This window comes from Diplotaxodon limnothrissa, linkage group LG7 (assembly GCF_057381915.1).
Source record: "Diplotaxodon limnothrissa isolate DT_005_m linkage group LG7, D_limnothrissa_male_GT1.1, whole genome shotgun sequence".
In the NCBI taxonomy this organism is placed as follows: Eukaryota; Metazoa; Chordata; class Actinopteri; order Cichliformes; family Cichlidae; genus Diplotaxodon; species Diplotaxodon limnothrissa.
In genome coordinates, this window is record NC_140602.1 from 45,231,461 (window position 1) to 45,251,139 (window position 19,679).

Below are 19,679 nucleotides of genomic sequence, written 5' to 3' on the forward strand. Positions count from 1 at the left end.
ACCTTAAGAGAGCTGAGTATAAAGGAATGCCTGCAAACCTCAATGAACTAGTAATAAATAATACTGAGTGATATTATCAGTGAAATACACAATACTTTTAACCAGTTCAAACATCTATGAAGACGTATTTCATTGTATGTCATTGAATATGTACTTTTAAACCAGCCTTTAGTTATGGTGTTGACAACAGAGTCACCCAGGAAACGTTATAGCAAGTGCATGAAACTCATGAAAACATACATGCTCGTAGAAATGTATATACCATTGTGTAAAGAGTGACTTCACTGACATCAGGCACTAATACCAGTTATACGTGATGTGTAGCATGTGGAAAGTTTCCCTCGCACTGAAGGAAATTTGCCAACTCAGGAAACAACTTTAATGACATCACGGGGTTTTCAGTAGTGATATTGCAGATTGACATTACAAATTTATTATGCAAAGCCTGTGTTACAAACAGTCAAGAGTGTATTTGATGGGTGCTCATCACTCTAGGAAGGTAATAGAAATCTATCTTTCCAGTAATTTTCAATAAGAGGGACTAAATGTGAGGAAATGAGAGTCTCTGTTTTGCTGCAGTGGTTCTGTGCTGCTTTTCTCTGCTTTATATTAGCGTGACACATTAAAACAATCAGCTTTTTCTTTGCTATTTTCAGAAATTTTATCCAGTTTTAAAAAAAGAATCAGTGGCTTAATCAAAGACAATAACATATACATACATGTTGGAAACAAAGTCACCACGATCACAATAATCAGCCTAAAACTTCGATACAATATTACAGTTTTATTCAAGTAAGTTTCAACAAAAGCTCTTGCGTAAAGAGAGTTTCATCTGCTGCATATAAATATATTTTCCTTTAAACAACTGGGTTCAATATAACATTGTGATATACATGATTTATGCTGCGATTTTTCTCTTTTAGGCTCATGTTTTTCTGGATTTTATTTCTTCTAACAAGTGGCAGTAAAAGGCAAGCATACAGTACAATCCAACAGAAATGAGCTATGAAAAATACCCCCCCCCCCCCCCCCCCCCCCAAAAGAAAAGCAAATAAACAAAGCTGAGGTTATATGATTTTCATTAAGGAGAAAAAACAAAGATTTCTTTTCCCACACAAGCAAAGAAAAATTCAACTTTATCTGCTGCTATAATAATCAGATGATTCCTACTTGTTCTTTCCTAAATTGGGAGTGATTACATTTTAAAGTGAATGCATGTCTTAAGAAAACAAAAAACCCTGTTTTTTTCTTTTATCTATGTTGCTTTATATGCTTTCATGTGCAGTCCTCTTCTTTGTCATTTACACAGTGTGTCCGCTGAGCCGCTGTGGATGACTGTCGTTCTTTAATATCTAAAAAAGTGAACACGTAAATAGTTTCTGTGTGAAAATCTTAATAAAAACAAATTAACCGATGGAGACAGTGAGAAATATTAGGACTAAAAGTGTCACCTCAGACATCGTACTTACGTTGACATGTGACAACCTGACACGTAGGCATAGTTGCCCGTGTAGCGAACATCACAGCGCACAATATTGTTGCTGTAGTCCGATTCTGGAACCTGGTAGTAAGGATTTACACTGATCTGTGGACAATATGGTTAAAGATCTGTTAGTAAAAGAAGAAATATTGATAAATGAAACTCTTTTAAAGGTGCTTTGGGAGGAAGTCGTGGTATTTCTAACAAACCTTCAGGACATAGTTGCCAGGTTTCACATCTGTGATGTCAATCCACTGGCAGTCGATGTCTGCGTTGTAGGTATCATAACATCCTGGGCTCAGGCCCTGCGCGTTGGACAGCATCCATATAAAACAAAGTATAAGCAAACTTTTACATGCAAAAAAACAAAACAGTATTTGATTTCAACCTGTTTTTCCCGTCATTATATAAAAAGAACGTTTTTGGTTTAATCCTGGAGGTGATTTTGGATCCAATGTCAACAAGAAGAGAGACCAAAATACAAGTTAAAATTACGAAAAAAAACCTGATGGAAAATTAGTCAACGTGCTGAAAAACTGACCACAGACGGTCATGCAGGTGAATCATCAGGAGAGACAGGAAATCATTAAATCACCATAAGAACTGGCTCATGCAGAAAGGAAATTCTAAAGCTGTTCTCTCAAACGCAGGAGCCTCGGGAAAACAGCAGAGCTTGTTTATGAAGCCCAACTCTCCTTTTTAGACACTTAAGAAACCAAATCATACGTCAGATTCTTCAGAATCTAAATGAATCAGAGGTACTGAAGTCTGGGAGCTCACATACAGGGAGTGCAGAATTATTAGGCAAGTTGTATTTTTGAGGAATAATTTTATTATTGAACAACAACCATGTTCTCAATGAACCCAAAAAACTCATTAATATCAAAGCTGAATGTTTTTGGAAGTAGTTTGTAGTTTTAGCTATTTTAGGGGGATATCTGTGTGTGCAGGTGACTATTACTGTGCATAATTATTAGGCAACTCAACAAAAAACAAATATATACCCATTTCAATTATTTATTTTTACCAGTGAAACCAATATAACATCTCCACATTCACAAATATACATTTCTGACATTCAAAAACAAAACAAAAACAAATCAGCGACCAATATAGCCACCTTTCTTTGCAAGGACACTCAAAAGCCTGCCATCCATGGATTCTGTCAGTGTCTTGATCTGTTCACCATCAACATTGCGTGCAGCAGCAACCACAGCCTCCCAGACACTGTTCAGAGAGGTGTACTGTTTTCCCTCCTTGTAAATCTCACATTTGATGATGGACCACAGGTTCTCAATGGGGTTCAGATCAGGTGAACAAGGTGGCCATGTCATTAGTTTTTCTTCTTTTATACCCTTTCTTGCCAGCCACGCTGTGGAGTACTTGGACGCGTGTGATGGAGCATTGTCCTGTATGAAAATCATGTTTTTCTTGAAGGATGCAGACTTCTTCCTGTACCACTGCTTGAAGAAGGTGTCTTCCAGAAACTGGCAGTAGGACTGGGAGTTGAGCTTGACTCCATCCTCAACCCGAAAAGGCCCCACAAGCTCATCTTTGATGATACCAGCCCAAACCAGTACTCCACCTCCACCTTGCTGGCGTCTGAGTCGGACTGGAGCTCTCTGCCCTTTACCAATCCAGCCACGGGCCCATCCATCTGGCCCATCAAGACTCACTCTCATTTCATCAGTCCATAAAACCTTAGAAAAACCAGTCTTGAGATATTTCTTGGCCCAGTCTTGACGTTTCAGCTTGTGTGTCTTGTTCAGTGGTGGTCGTCTTTCAGCCTTTCTTACCTTGGCCATGTCTCTGAGTATTGCACACCTTGTGCTTTTGGGCACTCCAGTGATGTTGCAGCTCTGAAATATGGCCAAACTGGTGGCAAGTGGCATCTTGGCAGCTGCACGCTTGACTTTTCTCAGTTCATGGGCAGTTATTTTGCGCCTTGGTTTTTCCACACGCTTCTTGCGACCCTGCTGACTATTTTGAATGAAACGCTTGATTGTTCGATGATCACGCTTCAGAAGCTTTGCAATTTTGAGACTGCTGCATCCCTCTGCAAGATATCTCACTATTTTTGACTTTTCTGAGCCTGTCAAGTCCTTCTTTTGACCCATTTTGCCAAAGGAAAGGACGTTGCCTAATAATTATGCACACCTGATATAGGGTGTTGATGTCATTAGACCACACCCCTTCTCATTACAGAGATGCACATCACCTAATATGCTTAATTGGTAGTAGGCTTTCAAGACTATACAGCTTGGAGTAAGACAACATGCATGAAGAGGATGATGTGGACAAAATACTCATTTGCCTAATAATTCTGCACTCCCTGTATATGTCTCTTATAAATGCAATCTGCCAAGGACTTACAAAAAAACCTTTTCAAACTGAATTGTGCTGTACTGGGATACTTGAGTATAACAGATCTATTGTTAGTGTGATTTCCTATAAAAATGAAGCTCCCACCAAAAATTCAAGTCAAAAATAAAAACTATGGTTTCTACAGAGGTATATAGTAAGTGAGCTTGTAAAGCAGTAGCTAGTTGCAAAATTCAAACTTTTTCCAACTTTGTTCTAACAGGACCTAACTGGATAAATTTAGTACACTGTGGCAAAAAGAGGCAGCCAAAACAAGTTGTTTACACAGTGAACTTGTTAGGAAACAGCTGTACATCTGGCAGATAAAGCATGAACGTTTGAACTGTGTTTCTACTAAATGCTAACCAACGCTTTCTGAGCAGCTTACCTGGATTCATCTTTAAAAGGCGGCAGCAGACGACTTCTCTGTCTACAGAACGATCTCTTTACAGAAGACAGCTAAACAGCTGATATGTGTGTTTGTATCCTGAGTGAACTCAGTGAGGAGTTTACGGACTCAGCCGCTAGTTTCAGATACACACACAGTTACACACTTCTCTAAAAGATGTTGCCACAGCAACAAATTTTTACACCAGATGCACTTTCTCATGCAACCCCTAAGGGATTTGTGTCTATTAATGGTCTCAAATAGGGGATTTTTTACATGTTAGGCGAACATGTAAACCACTGCACATGAAAGCAGCTTCCCCTCACTCATCACACAGTTTTCAGAAAACTAAGAAGGCAACACCCAATACGCTCAAACTAAGGCTTCAGAACGAGGCTTCTTAAATCGTAATGTTGGTTGTCATGGTAGCTAGTACATATTTTACATGTAGTTCATGAACCTGAAAGACTCTGAAGTGCTTAAATGTGCTGATGGTCACCTTTCTCCTTCCTCTGTGGATGTATCACCACGTATAACACCTTTCACGTATGCGCAATCTTGTCATGTGACCCTTTTCAAAGTAAGGTACAACCTTTACAGTTACATTTACAGCACTTATCTCTGAGACCTGAGTATGTGAGGTGCAGGCATATCGCCTGTAGTATCCATAGTCACAGGAAGTGTCCTCCAAGCAGAAGCTGGCCTTGTGGCCTTCTGCCACTGACCGCTGAGTGGTGGCATCCAGCAGATCGTAGTGGCTGAACTCATCCATGCTGTGGTAGTGCCTGTGGATCAGCAGCACAGTGACAGCAACTGAAGAAACAAGTCATTAAACTCAGTGAACTTCGCATCAGTGTGAAGTTTTCAAAGGTTTTCATTCATGAGCCAATAAACGCAGACTAATGTGTCAAATACATTTGGATCAAAAGGCTTCAAGTCACAGTGACTAAAACTATATTTTATTCGTCATGTAGACGGTTATAGGAATAAGCATCTGGTTCACCTCCAGTATCAGGAAGAAAGAGTTCGTTCAGTGAAACAAAAGCAATCTGGTTTTTAACATCAGCTGACTTTCAAAACACGGAAAAATATCTATAGAGTCTACATAAATGGTTTCCTGGCTCTCTGTCAAAAGTGCTCCATCTTGGGGAGTCGCTCAGAGGACCGCTTGCTTCACAGCATAACTATGGACTGAGGTAGTTTTTCTGGAAACACCAGTCACATTTCTGTAAGTTCAAACATGGGACAAAAATACTAGCAGGTTTTCTTTTGGGCATAATATCCTCGTCATACAGCTTTAATGACTTTGCAGATGTAAATGAATGAAATGTTTAATTAGGCTACTCTAGATTTAGATTGAAAAGACAGGCTCTTTGTGTCTTAATGTTGAGCTTGAAAAAACAGAAGATTTCCTCTTCAAATGCCTAAAGATACAGCTAAAACTTGTGTTGAGATGTTGTTCCAGATATCAAATCTCTGCAAAAATATAAAAACAGCCAAAAGTAACACAGCTGTGGTTCAACAGGGGGTGCCATACCACAACTGCAGACTGCAACAGACAACCAGTAATTCTGGTAGCATCTCCTGAAAAACACTTTTAATGTCCAAACACCGCCCCTGTTCTTTAAATCATAGTCTTGATAAACATCAGCCTGGAAGTAGAAGAAGAAATGTCGATGGAATGATGGATGGACTGAGACGTGACTTTCCAAAGCTTCTCACTTCACACTCAGGGCAGAATTCCCAGACTGAGTTTAGAGCTGGTTTTTGTTCATTTAAATGTCTTTTTAAAAGTCCCTCCTAAGTTCATGTATTTATATATTAATACACTCAGTATGTTTGATATTTCAGCTGCAGAGATATTTTAGCATGCAGAGTCAAGCTGAGATGTACTGTAAATGCATCCAAACACCCATTTTTTTCTGAGACTTTCATTAATATTTGAATATTTTCTGGATCAAACCACTTTTCATTCCCCCCCCCCCCCCCCCCCCCCCCCCCCCCCCCCCCCCGCAGTATCTGGAGAAACAATCATCTCAAGCTCTCAAGCTTTTCTATACATGTGTGTCTTTTTCTTTTTTTTTGGTTCTTTGGGTTTATGGAAACCTCATATACCTGGAAAAACTGCAGTGCAGACACCTTAACAATTGTCTCGTGGAGACAAAAAGGAGCACATAAAGTCAGTTTGGGGTGTCAGTTTAATGCAACGACATGTCACAGAGACTCTTTGTCTGAGTGACGATGAGGTGGACAGCACTGGCATGACATTATACTCACTGGTGACAGCTGTGCCACTCCCAGGAGTAACGTGGCCTGCTGGGGAGGAAGTCTGCGGTGCCCTGGTTCTTGACTTTCTGAGGAAACCTCAGCAGCATGCGGCTATCGTAGTCTCGTGCTCTATAGGCGGAACTGTAGACAGGATACAAAGATAAAAAGATTTTAACCCCCCAAAAAACACTATTATAGGTGGACACAGTGATGTCACTAAGATTTGTTTTCCCTGCTACATACCCTCTTCTGAGTTGAGCCAGTTCATGTGTAAATGGTGGGTGGAAATTTTTTTTTAAAAGGCAAAGTGGTTGTTTGGGTTAGTTTTCAATAATGTGTTTACCATTCAGGCTTTCTCTCCCAGAGGAGGCTATGATTAAACTTTTACAGAAATCCTCCACACCACCCCCTCTGCACCATCAGCGGCAGGATTTGGTTAATTTTACCTCATCTCATGCTCCCACTGGGCAGCTTTCACCCGCAAACACTTTAAAGTGGTTGTTATGGCTGAGAACTCTCTGAATCACACTCAAAAGCGGGTGCGCTTTTTTCTTTCACTTTTTTTTTTCCTCCTCGTGGACCAGTCCTGACAGCAGTCTACCTTGACAAACAATTTTCTTCAGCCGCACATCTCAGGTTGTACATCGGGACTCTCTGGACGTAGGCCGAGGCTTGGATGTAGTATGGGTCAGGAACCAGATCAGGGAGACCTACAATACACCACATAATGATGACACATAATCTCCATTATAATGCAATAAAAACAGATCAACAAGTAGGAAATTTTTCACACATAAAAAGCAAAAAATGCTGAAATTTAGAGGCAAAAGAGGCACTAATTGACAAACTGGTTACTTGAGTGACTGTTTTTGATATGAAACATGCTTCCATCTTATGTTTTAATGTTAATATTTTGATATAGTAGCTATTCATATAGTTCCCTGCTCCACTCTGTGTTTAACAACTATCTTTCTGCTAATTTAAATGTCTTAAGGGCACTTTTCCCATCCTTACCGTACTGATGATACCTTGTGCCATATCCGGGTCTCGCTCTCTCCCTTGGTCTCTCGTAAACGTCATAGTAATTGTAATATGGATTATCGGTGTCAATGGACTTGTAGGGATCGTATGGATCGTCTCCCACCATCATGTCTTCTCTCCTGACATCGACCTGCTCTTGGGTATCATTTACTCTCCGGCTCCTCTGCGTCCCTGTGCGCTCACCGGGACGCGCTTGGTGATGCTGGCGGTGTTCCTGGCCTCTCACGAGCCTCTGGATCGGCAGCGGGAGGCTGCGCTGGCCCTGCGGGTTGGAGGCCGGCCGGGGAGGCTGCTGCTGGGCCACCGGTTGTCTCTGGGTGTCCGCATCCCGGATGATTGTGACAGGTCGCTCCTGCACTCGCTCCTGCGTTGCGCCCCTGCGTCTGGCCGGCTGATACTCAGATCCTTGGCTTAGAATGCTAAATATCTTGCCGTTGTGTGACCACTGTAGCGTCTGCCGGAGGGCCCCTCTTTGGTCATTCCCTTGCTGTGTTCCCGGATTCCTTTGAGACTGAGCAGCCTGCAGGGTGAAAACAAATAAATAGACCCAGGAGTATGCGTAAAGCGGTGTGCCAAACACGCGCAATCCCATTGTGCACACGGTTAAAGGAAACGGTGACAAAGCGACTGTTATAACGAGGTTGTCTTTGACTCAGTTATCCTTCATTTATGTCTGAAGGATACTCCGTGAGCAGTGAGGAAAAGCTAAGTTTCAGTGTATCCGTGTAAACTCATAACGCTCTGCAGCAGATGCGCTCTGTGAGACGACGGCGATGATGATGACGAGGAGGAGGAGTTCAGCATTTAGAGTTGCTGGTTCTGTTGCACAATCTAGTGCTGCTGCTCATATAACAACTGGAAGTGCTATCGTGCCCAGCCAAGAGTGTTTGATAACTGCTCAGTCTGGCAAATTTAACAGCAGTAAAACCTTTTTTCTTCAGCACAAAGAGGAAACACGTATGTCTGTGCATCACACAGACACAGCAGCAGACGAAAGCTTTTTTTGTGAATCCATTTCGTTTTAGTCATGATGAATAATATGTCCCATTTCTTTGAAATGTCTCTATACTGTCTCCATTCCTTTCTTTTTCCAGCCAGATTTATAAAAAGTCATGATAAACTTTTGTCCTGACTGTTGGATGAACTCCCAAACATACACCCTGCAACACCCTGTGCCAAAACTTTATTCACTCATCCATTATTTTTCTTTCATAGGAGAATTTCAAACCTAAACATGACTCTTTGATGGCCATGCAACACTTTCTGGGAAACCATCTGCCACATATCCACCCTCCAACCTCAACCCTAGCTGCACTGGAGCTTTGCTGAAAACGTGAAACACACATCACATGCAAAATTTTTTTGCAAAAGTCACAATTAGTCTGTCCCGAGGAACCTCTAGTGATACTTGATATCTGCTTGACTGTCTGGCAGCTGACTGCTAAACTCTGTTCTTCTGCTGATAAATCCAAATCATTTGCTGCAGTCTAGTCAAATCACTGCCCTGGTGGTGACACCAGATGTATAATGCATATGTTGAGAAACTTAATCCACGGTTCTTTCTTTCTCTCTCTCTCTCGCAAACGAGGAAGTTTTTTCTAGCATCTACACAATTGACCGCAGGAAGCCTGCTGCTAAACCACAGTAAACGGTCACAAGGATTTTACAGCTTCTCAAATCGCAAAGTTTTATGAGAACAACCGACTTAAAGGGAAAGAATCTGGATTGTATTAGATTATATATGCTTCCAACATGTACGAATGCAATATATCTTTAAAAACACAAAATTCACAAGCAAGCAAAGTAGCTGCACGACACATCTTGATTCATTTTAGTCAAGTTGTGAGGAAAAAGGGAAAAAAAGAGCATTAAAAAAAGAATTAGACCTCATGTGACACACGGCTGTTTAATGAATACGGGAAAAAATAAAAACAAATTTTCTGTATCACAGATCATTTGGCGTCTTATTGCTAGCAGATGACTCCAAACAATACTGCATTTTATTTCTCTAAACAGTACCTGAAAAAGTTACCTGACAGGAAAATTCTACACCTGTACTTATTTTCTTTGATTTAGTTCTAGTTCTTGATGGGTTTTAAATCTGTGTCTGAAAATTAGGCAAAAAAAAAAAAAATGTTGCTGAAACTGAAATCTGTGCCTGGGAGTTACCTTCAGCTGTGGAGTTAAGTGCCGGTCATTAGTGTCACAAAAAATGGTAATAACACTATTTAGAACATTTAACCTTTATTTCAGTTCACACACAGTTTGAAAGTGAGCACCAACACTGGAGCAGCTTATGGTTGTTATTTTGGGGGTTCTGGGTTTTCCTCAAGGTTGTGTCATTGATGATGATGGGGGGTAATTTAAATTTCTTGTTTTCTCTTTCTTTTTTCATCCCCAAATGACTTGTGTTACTTGTTGGAGGAGTTAAGCACTATGAAAATCTTCAACCTTTACAGGGTGTTTTACATATTCACCATAAAAGTAACAAAAAAAGCCCTTATACACACTTTTCCTCTGCCCATTTTAAGGCTGTGAAATTTCCAATTTTCCAATCACTTTTTGGATGACAACACCAGGTTGTTTTTAAACTTCACAACCCATCTCATTAGGATCTTTTGAGCAGTGACACATTTTCTTCTTCTTCTTTCAGCTGCTCCCTTTAAGAGACCCGGAGAGGGTCATCAGCCTCCATCTCTCCATGTTACTACCATGCTCCTCTGTCACACTAACTCTCTGCATTGTCCTCCCTCACTACATCAATGAATCTTTGCTGTGGTCTCCCTCTTTTCCTTCTTCTTGGCACCTCCATATTCACCGTTAAGGGGCGATCGTGGCTCAAGAGTTGGGAGGTCGCCTTGTAATTGGAAGGTTGCCGGTTTGAGCCCCGGCTTCGACAGCCTCGGTCGTTGTGTCCTTGGGCAAGACACTTCACCGTTTGCCTACTGGTGGTGGTCAGAGGGCCCAGTGGCGGGAGTGTCCGGCAGCCTCGCCTCTGTCACTGCGCCCCAGGGTGGCTGCGGCTACAATGTAGCTTACCATCACCAGTGTGTGAATGTGTGTGTGAATGGGTGGATGACTGGATGTGTAAAGTGCTTTAGGGTCCTTAGGGACTAGTAAAGCGCTATACAAATACAGGCCATTTACCATTTCCAATATCTCCACTATCCTCTGCACATGTACAGGCCATCTCTCTGACTTTGTCTGCTCGAACCGAGCTGGGCATCTGATCTTGTCCATTCTCAATGGAAATGTTCACACCTTCAGCTCGGCCTCCTCTTTTTATGTCACTGCCACCATCTCCAAACCATACATCACAGCAGGTCTCACTGCCACCTTGTAAACCTTCCCTTTCACTCACCCTTTTCAACACTTGTCTCCACCCTGCCTGCACTCTCTTATTTACCTCTCTTGTGCTTTGTCTGTTGCTTTGGATTACCACTGGTATTTGAACTCGCCTGCCTTCACTACATCTACTCCTTGCAGCTTCACTTTTCCATCTGCTTCCCTCTCATTCACACACATGTATTCTGTCTTGTTGTACTGACTTTTATTCCTCTTCTCCCCCAACTTCTCCAGGCTCGTTACTACCTGGTCCCTATTTTCACTACAGATCACTATATCGTCTGTGAACATCATAGTCCACGGAGCCTCCTGCCTGACCTCAGCTGTTACCCTGTCCATCACACTAACTTAAAAGGAAACTCTAGCAGTTTTCTGTACCAAGGTTTGTAACCAGATTTGGTTATAACACTTTACAAAGTAACACATTACTGTAATTACATTACATTTTTCAATAACTCAGTCAGGGACTGTACTAAATTCAGCAATCACATTATAGCTACAATTATGTCGTTATTTGGGTTACAAAAGTTCTTCAGTTGTCTGCATCCCAGGTGGACAGAACGATAGAAACATCTAACATATATCTTCCTGTTCACTTGCTACAATTAGCTGATGTTAGTGCGTGTGCAGGAGGAGGGCAAATGGTGGCGGTCTTCAAGAGTGGAGACATGCACTTTACTTTTATTTTTATTGCACAAAAGACAAGAGGACGTTAATAAACTGAAAACTGCGTCCAGGAGAGAAACTACTGCATTAAACTGCTAACACAGCGTCAACTCTTTGCAACCATCTGCGCAGACAGCATGTTAGCTAACGCTAAGCTAGCAGAGAACCCAGAGTGATGATGAAGCAGAGTGTGGACCCCAGCCCTGCAGCCAGGCCCTGAACTTAAAAAGGTAACAAAGGCAGTGATGAACAGTTAAGCTTACAGCCGCCGTTTCTACCTTTTCAGGTGAAACACTGTACTAATAACAGTAAAGCTTATTTGTGCTGGTTTCCATCTTTGCTTGTTTACATACCTAAATTACATACCTAAATTACATACCTAAATTCTAAAAGAAATATTGCATATGTGTCCTCATTAGGATTAGAGGGTTGTGTTGGTTTGTGGGACTGTAGACTACTGTTTGCATTTTTAGTAATATTAACGAGTATTTACAGGACGTTATTTAACTTATCTAGTCGTTATAATGTATTGCACTGCATCAAGGTGTCACTATATCACAAAGCTGCTTTTTAAATCAAAACATTTAAAAAGATGAAACAATACTATGTAGGTACTCTTTTAAGCATTGCACTCGAATTAATACAAATAAATGCGTATGTGATTTACAACAATAATATTGCGGTTTCGGTGCATCCATGCTGCACTCTGTTTGGATTTATTAAAAACACTGATGTCAAGCTACACACTTTTTTACATTTTTATGCTGGTTATAAATCATCTAGCTCACATAAAAAACATTTTAGTAGGACTCGTTCTTCTGGAGAAGTGGCAGCTTTCCAGTTTCTTGATAGCAGTTTGCACATGTGCCTCCGATGGCTTGGTGAATTTAGTCAGCCATAGTTAGCAACGTAATAACCAGAATCATAGTACAGTGGTAATGATTCGAACTCAGATTCTTTATGAAAATGAAGACACGTAGAAAGGATTCGAACCGTGGTCACATTCTTTTCACAGCAAAAAGGCGCCGCTTGGGAAGGAAACAACTCCTCGTTGACACACATAGTATTGCAATGCGGCTACGAGCTTAACAGCTAATCCTCGTTAGTATAGTGGTAAGTATCCCCGCCTGTCACGCGGGAGACCGGGGTTCGATTCCCCGACGGGGAGGCTCTTTTTTTTCTTCTTCTTTTTTTAAACTATATATATGAGAAATTAACTTAGCACCATCAGTTTTATTTTAAAAACCAAATCAAAACAGGCTTTAGAGAAGATTAAATAAACACAAGTAAATAAAAAAAAACAGTAAATGAAGATTAGATGTGTGACTAAATACGAAATAAAGCCAAATTATAACCAAACTATATAACGGTCCATGGCTGATCTAAACTACCATTAACCAGCCCCGTTGCTAGCCATCTTGTTCTTCCCTATATTAAGTTATTAATATTTGACCTAACATTTCAAGAGTGTTAAAAACAAATTTGACAAAAATTTCTGAATTAAATGTCAAATAAAATAAGTAAAGAGAAAAATAGATGCTAAAAATACTTTATAGGCTAAAAATGGGCTCGATTTAATGGTAGAGTAAACTGATTGAATCATACTGTAAATTACAGTTAAGCCAGCTGTATTGTTCTTGGATAATGACAGACACACATCATCTCGCTGTTGGAGGGAGGTTTAAGCTTGTGCAAACTGTGAGTCAGAGCCAGTTACAAGAGCTTGAAAAAGTATATTGACCTTGTAGTGAATCTGTTGATCTAAAGGTACATGTGGATACAGAAGAAGGTCCCAAAGTCTAATTTATCCAGTTGATACATGGAACCTGGCTTCGCAATAATCAGGATTAAAAAACGATGGCCTTAAATGATAGAAAAGCAAACTCTTATGAAAAAGCTGCAGCAGCAATATAATCCACTGCTGTTGTGCAACTGTTTTCTGTCTTCAGTTTGTCTTCTAGATGCCGTCTAACCATTTGAATTTGAACTATTTGGGATCTTTTCCAGAATAAATCTGCTATTAAAGCCCGCCTTTTAGCCAAGACATGATTGTGCTGTTGCTTTTAGGATGACTAACATACATTCTGCATAACAACAGTTATTCCAAAGAGTGAAAACTTTGTACACGTGTTCCCGGGTTGCCTCCTCCTCCCTTCCTTGGAACACCGGAGAGACAGCCAGAACCAGCTGTACTAGGTCACTGATGTATTTCGTTCATATTTCATTGAAATTTCTTCTCTCTCCCTCCTTCGAGGGCAGCGCAGCGTTCGCTCACACAGCTTGGAGACACATCTGCAAGGAATTAACCCAGTTCTTTTGTCCACGTCGCTGGAATTCACCCCAGTTCCTGACTTTTTGGGCACTCATTTGAGCTAAAAGAATTTGACAAAAAATCCGCGTCTGGGATGCAGAATATGGAGGAGGGGACAGACTCCTGCATAATAACACCACTGTGTAAAACACAAAAAAGACACTTTCATAATGCTAAATTTATCAAAAATCAGCACCAGTTTTCAGTGCCATCATTGACTCAACATCTGTACTTATGTCTGATTCTTTTTTATAAGAAGCTACTAGTATGATGTAATCCCCACAGAGGTACTTTGGGACTTAAAGAAGTCCTTAAAACATGTTTAAAATCCAGGTTCAGCTTTATAATGAATATAACTTTCTTAAATGTCTCCTGGATTTAGTTTCATGACATCCTGGTGATCTCATCGCAGTGAAAGAGGACCACACACACACACACACACAGACACACAGACACACAAACACACACACACACACATTAAATTAAAGCCTACTTCCTCTCTTCTGCGTCCAGGATTCCAACCTTCAGTCCCACAACAGTTTGCTTCTCCTGATCACAGATTTGTACACTCTCAGATTTACACTCAGGCTTCCCCTCCTCCCTCATCGAATAAAGCTCAGCTCAGACCTCTATGACAGAAACAGACAATTCAAATATTTTCTCCTCTCTCATAAATGGTGGGTTTCCATTACTGTTGGAGCACCCAAGCTGGGGCTTGCACTACACACACACAAACACACACAGTCTGGTGGACTACGTGGCAATCTGCACATACACTGATGTTTTTGTAACCGGGAGGAGGAGGAGGAAGAGGAGTGCTTTATCAAGACAGAACCAAGCAAACTTTACATTATGCAGTGACTCGTGCTGATTTATATTTCTCACTCCCAGTATCTGCTTTTATTTTATTTCTGAAGGGATCTGTTTGTTCAATCACACAACAAGAAACAGCTGTTTCTAATAATCCTGCAAGTTATCGTTTGGCGAATACACTGAAACTGCACTTTTATCAACATCCCTGATCTGACTTTAACCGGGACTCGGGCAAAGGTGGAGACTTTGCTATTGAAATAATGTGATTTAGCTTTTTTTTTTGTAAATTTTGCTTTGCCTTGTTTTTGTCAACTAACACCCAAAGAAAACAACTCTCTCATTAGCTGCTAATAGTTCACTATTTCCGCAAGGTAATTGCTAACCACACTGTTTGGTACTGAGCAGATGGGATATGGTTGGTTTTCAGACCCTTTAACTGAAAACTATGGGAGCAGTGAAAGTGAACCAGAACAGTAAAGTTGGGTTGTGAGGAGGATGCCAAGGCATCAGATGAAAAGCAGTAAAGTAAAGCTGGGTGCAGCCACAGTGGGGGTGAGATAACTGTCTGTGGAGAAAGCTTCCACTTTGCAATCATAGTCTAGTAAACCACTATTCATCCACCTTCGTACTGTTTACATGTCATTTATCAAGAAAGAGAAGGCTAAGTTCATTTAATGGACGTCTTTGCTTAATTTGGCTGAAGTTTGAGGGTTTCCTGAGCAATAAAGCATCAGAAAATCAGGAATAAATGCACTGCTGAACTTTGAACATGGTGCCACAAGTCAGAAAGTTGTGAGTGTAAATCTTGGTCCCTCGTCCCTGTACAGGTTTGCATGTTTCTTCCCACGCTCACCCCTCTTTCCTCTGTATACTCCATTTTCCTCCCGCAGTGAGAACACATGCCGCCCAGGTGGGCTGGAAAACATGCAGTAAGCTAAACACAGGTGTAAGTCTTACCAAGTAAGTGTTAGCCCGTCTGTCATTTCCATCACATCCAGCTCATGATGGCAGGTTAGACTTCTGTAATACCTTTACAATGACAAAACCAAATCAATAAATCGGCAAATAAACAAACACGTTATTTTTCTCATTCATACTTAAGTTTAAGCTTTTCACCTGTCAACATAAGCAACCAGCAGGAGATCATTTGCTATGCCGCGGATTTGCTTTGACTTTCATAAAGGGGTTTGGTTTGCACAAACTAGTGCAAACCACCTAAAAGAGTGGTTTTTGAGAATTAAGTTAAAAACCAAAACAGAATCTGTACAATTCTAGTGAGTTTGAAGGTCAGTATTTGGTGTGACCACCTCTATTCTTCAGCACAGTCTGAACTCTCTTAGGCAGCTTTCTTAAAATTTCTTAAAGTAGTCTTTCAGGAATAGTTCGCCAGGCTTCTTAAAGGAAAATCAAAGTCCTTCTTTGTATATTGGCTGCCTTTCGTTCTGTTCTCTGTCAAATATGATCCCACTCTGCTACAATATTGTAGAGGTTTGGACTCTGGGGAGGCCAGTCCATGACTCATAGCATAGTTCCACTGTGTGTGTTTCTATCCAGGCATGCTTTTATTGCATCCATAGTGTGTTGGGGATTCTTGTCAGGCTGAAAATGAAGCTGTTAACAATCAGATGCCCAAACACCCCTTGCTGAAATGAAATGAAATGAAATCCAAACCATTACAGAGCCTCCACTCACACTCACTGTTGTACCTCTCTCCCAACTGCCTCCATACATACTGACAACAATATTGGAAAGAAGTTGTAAGTTTGGATTCATCCCTCTATAAGACTGTTTCCACTGACTTTCAGTCCAGTTCTTGTGTAATGTGGGATACCTCAGCCTTTTCTCCCCTCCTTAACCATGGCTTCTTGACAGACATCTTTCCACCGAGACCTTTTGTGATGAAGCATAAGTGAACAGTAGATGGATCAATTGACGAACCAGATACATTTCTCAGGTCCTGTGTCTGATTTTTCTGTGGATTTCTTATGGATATTAGTTTTAGATACTATTCACCTGTTGTAGACAGTGTTTTTAGGACTGCTACTTCTTTTTTTGTCCTCCACTTGTCTACTTTCCTTAAAATTTTAAGGAAACACTCTACACCAGCGGTCCCCAACCCCCGGGCCTCGGACCGGTCCGTGAGTCGTTTGGTACCGGGCCACGAGAGTTGAGGCTCAGGTGTGAAATGTGTGGTTTTCAGGGTTTTTATCGGTTTTCAGCGTTATTTTGTTATTGTTTTTATTGTTAACTCGGTTTTCCTGGGTCTTTTCATGTGTGTTATGAATAAATCTTCTTTCGGTACCGGTACTAGTTTTATTTTGTTGTATTTATCCGCGACACCTTAAAGGCCGGCCCGTGAAAATATTGTGGGGCGTAAACCGGTCCGTGGCGCAAAAAAGGTTGGAGACCGCTGCTCTACACTATATCGAGATATGTCAAGTTTTCAGCTAATTGCTCTTTGGGAATCAAAACTGTGTTATTAGATTCAGCTATAGAAATGGGAACAAATGATCTGTGTCTAAAGAAAATTTTCTAAAGATACAAATTAAAATTAGTTCTTTGCTATGTGTAGACAAAATATTGATTTATCCCTCGAGTTAGTGGCCTTTTTATGTTTAAACGATTCATAGGTCAGTATTAATTGACATAACAAACAAAAAGCATATTCCTCTGAAAAAGACCAAGTATGTGGACTGGACTGAAAATGAGTAAAAAAGCAGTAAAAAAAGAAGCAAAACAATGAAAAAAACTTTGGAAGAACTTCAAAAAGTCTGAACAACTATTGCTCAAGACCACTTTCCAATACAATCTGGCTCCTATGAAACAACAACAAAAAGAAATGAGAGGTGTCTTATCAATTTGGCCATTTCTATAAATCGGCAGGTACAGATACATATAGATTCGTGCTTTGAAGGTCTGAATGTCACTTAAGGTGATGATTTTGTTTAGAAAGAAGGATGGCTCCACCTACAGGTCACAAACAGTAAAAGCACAATCACATCAATTAGATTGCTGAAATTAAACTTGACTACACTTTTTTTATTACAATCTGCAGAGGTGAGAAGTAACGAAGTACAAATATTTTGTGACTGTACTTAAGTAGAAAACCTGGGTATTTATTTTTCTGACAACTTTTTACTTTTACTCTCTGCATTTTTAAACAACTCTGTACTTTCTGCTCCTTACATTTTCAAAACAGGCTCATTACTTTAACACATTTGAGGGGAGGGGAGTTGTTATTCCTCGCCATTGCTGGCCTTCAAGCATCATAACGATTTGAGCCTAAACTGTCTGCCATAGTCAGACGTTAAAGTGGGCTGTTTTTTTTTTTTAGCACACTTTTAGCACAGTTTGTTGCTAGCTAAAGCAGTGTTTCCCAACCACTGTGCCAGGTTGGAGGAAGGTTGGAGGTTCGATCCCTGGCTCCTCCAGTCTGCATGCCAAGTATCCTTGGGCAAGATACTAACCCCAAGTTGCTCTCCGATGCATCCATCGAAGTATGAATGTGTGTAAATGTGGTTAGACAGCACTCAGTTTAGAGTCAGTGCTTGTGAGGATTGGGTGAATGTGGCATGTTGTATACAGCGCTTTGAGTAATCTGGAGAGTAGAAAAGCGCTATATAAGAATCAGTCCATTTACCTGATTACAGTTTTTTCTGATTGCTTAAGCACATTTTTTGTAACTATTGGCTAATTTTGTAAAACTCTTCACACAAATAAGAAAACCTGTCACCCAATAATCAAAACATTGTAGTTCCCTTGCAAAAGCAAACACAGCTAGATTAACTCTTCACACCTTCGTAAAAATGGTGTTTCCGTATCAAACAGTACACACAAGCCATCATCTACTAAGCACACAATGCGCCAACTGCACACTGATGGTATGAATACAAAACACATCTGGCTTTTGCTTTCTCTGTGCACAAGGTAGGCTATGTCAGTTTGAGCTCATACTTCTGTCATAGATCCATAAGCATAGAGGGATCCAAACTTCAAGTACTGGTGTTTATTCAAACACATCAAAACAAACACAAGTGTTTATTTCCAAGTATAGGATTATTTGCAATCGCCATAATGACTATATGGGTTACTTGGTCTGCAGTGAACATGCTTCCTCTGCCCCGAGCATCTGGTCATCTAGCAATTCTGTAAAGTAACAATTTCAGTATTTTTACATCAATGGTATTGGTGTGTTTCTCATTGGCATATGGCAGTGCTACAAATCTTTGTGCGAAGTGACTGTACTAACCGATTCTCATTTCAAGATGTCCTTATGGTGCTTGCTACAGTGTAGCGGCTCGAGTTAGGCTGGACCCGTTGGCCAGCTACCCTCAGGGTCATTCCACGGTTGATTACATGGTCCACTATTGTAGCTCTGATGTCATCAGCAATTCTATTTCTTACTCTTCCTACCCTTCCTCTCCCCCCTCCTCATCTTCCTCTCCCCCCTCCTCGTCTTCCTCTTGCTCCTCCTTGTCCTTGTCGTCCTCTTCATCCTACTTCTTCACCTCCACGTCCTCTTCCTCGGCCTCCTCTACTTCTCACTCTTTCTGCTCCCTCCATTGTACTCCGCACACACAGCTTACCTGTATTATAGTGCTTAGGCTGATTGCAAAGTGAACTAATTATCTAAAAAAGTTTTCACATGTGAAAGTGTGCCAGACAGTTGGCAAGTTAGTGTTAATGATAGCCATACATGTGTATACTTTTGCTAGGAGTGTGTTGGAAATTTGGTAATTGAGTGTTGTGCAGTGAATTGTGCCTACAGTTTTGCAAAGTGTGTGTTACAAAATTGCAAACTGAGTGCAAAGCAGTTTTTGTGCTTTTAGTTTTGCAAACTCAGTGAGTGGTTTTGCTATAAGTCTGAATAGTTTTAGAGATTGTGCTACAGGAATCACAAAAAAAAAAAAAAAAAAAAAAAAAATGTGCTTAAGCAATCAGAAAAAACTGTAAATGGGTTGCCAACCGCCAGTAAAACAAGAAAACGAAGAAGAAATTACATAATA

The 19,679-nt window shown here is 40.7% G+C and overlaps 1 protein-coding gene and 1 non-coding gene across 2 annotated transcripts; one reads left to right on the top strand and one right to left on the bottom strand.

Moving 5' to 3' along the window:
- Positions 1–1,148: 1,148 nt before the first annotated feature.
- Positions 1,149–8,266, bottom strand: loxa (lysyl oxidase a). The gene is made up of 7 exons (XM_085358188.1): positions 7,512–8,266; positions 7,099–7,207; positions 6,507–6,638; positions 4,858–5,014; positions 1,690–1,785; positions 1,470–1,585; positions 1,149–1,352 (listed from the first exon to the last, which is right to left on the bottom strand). Exons 1-7 carry the CDS (start codon positions 8,128–8,130, stop codon positions 1,346–1,348), a joined length of 1,236 nt encoding a protein of 411 aa, XP_085214314.1. The 5' UTR covers positions 8,131–8,266; the 3' UTR covers positions 1,149–1,345.
- A 4,379-nt stretch (positions 8,267–12,645) lies between these two features.
- trnad-guc (transfer RNA aspartic acid (anticodon GUC)) lies at positions 12,646–12,717 on the top strand. Its single transcript has one exon. It is a non-coding gene; the product is annotated as a tRNA-Asp (tRNA).
- The last annotated feature ends 6,962 nt before the right edge of the window (positions 12,718–19,679 follow it).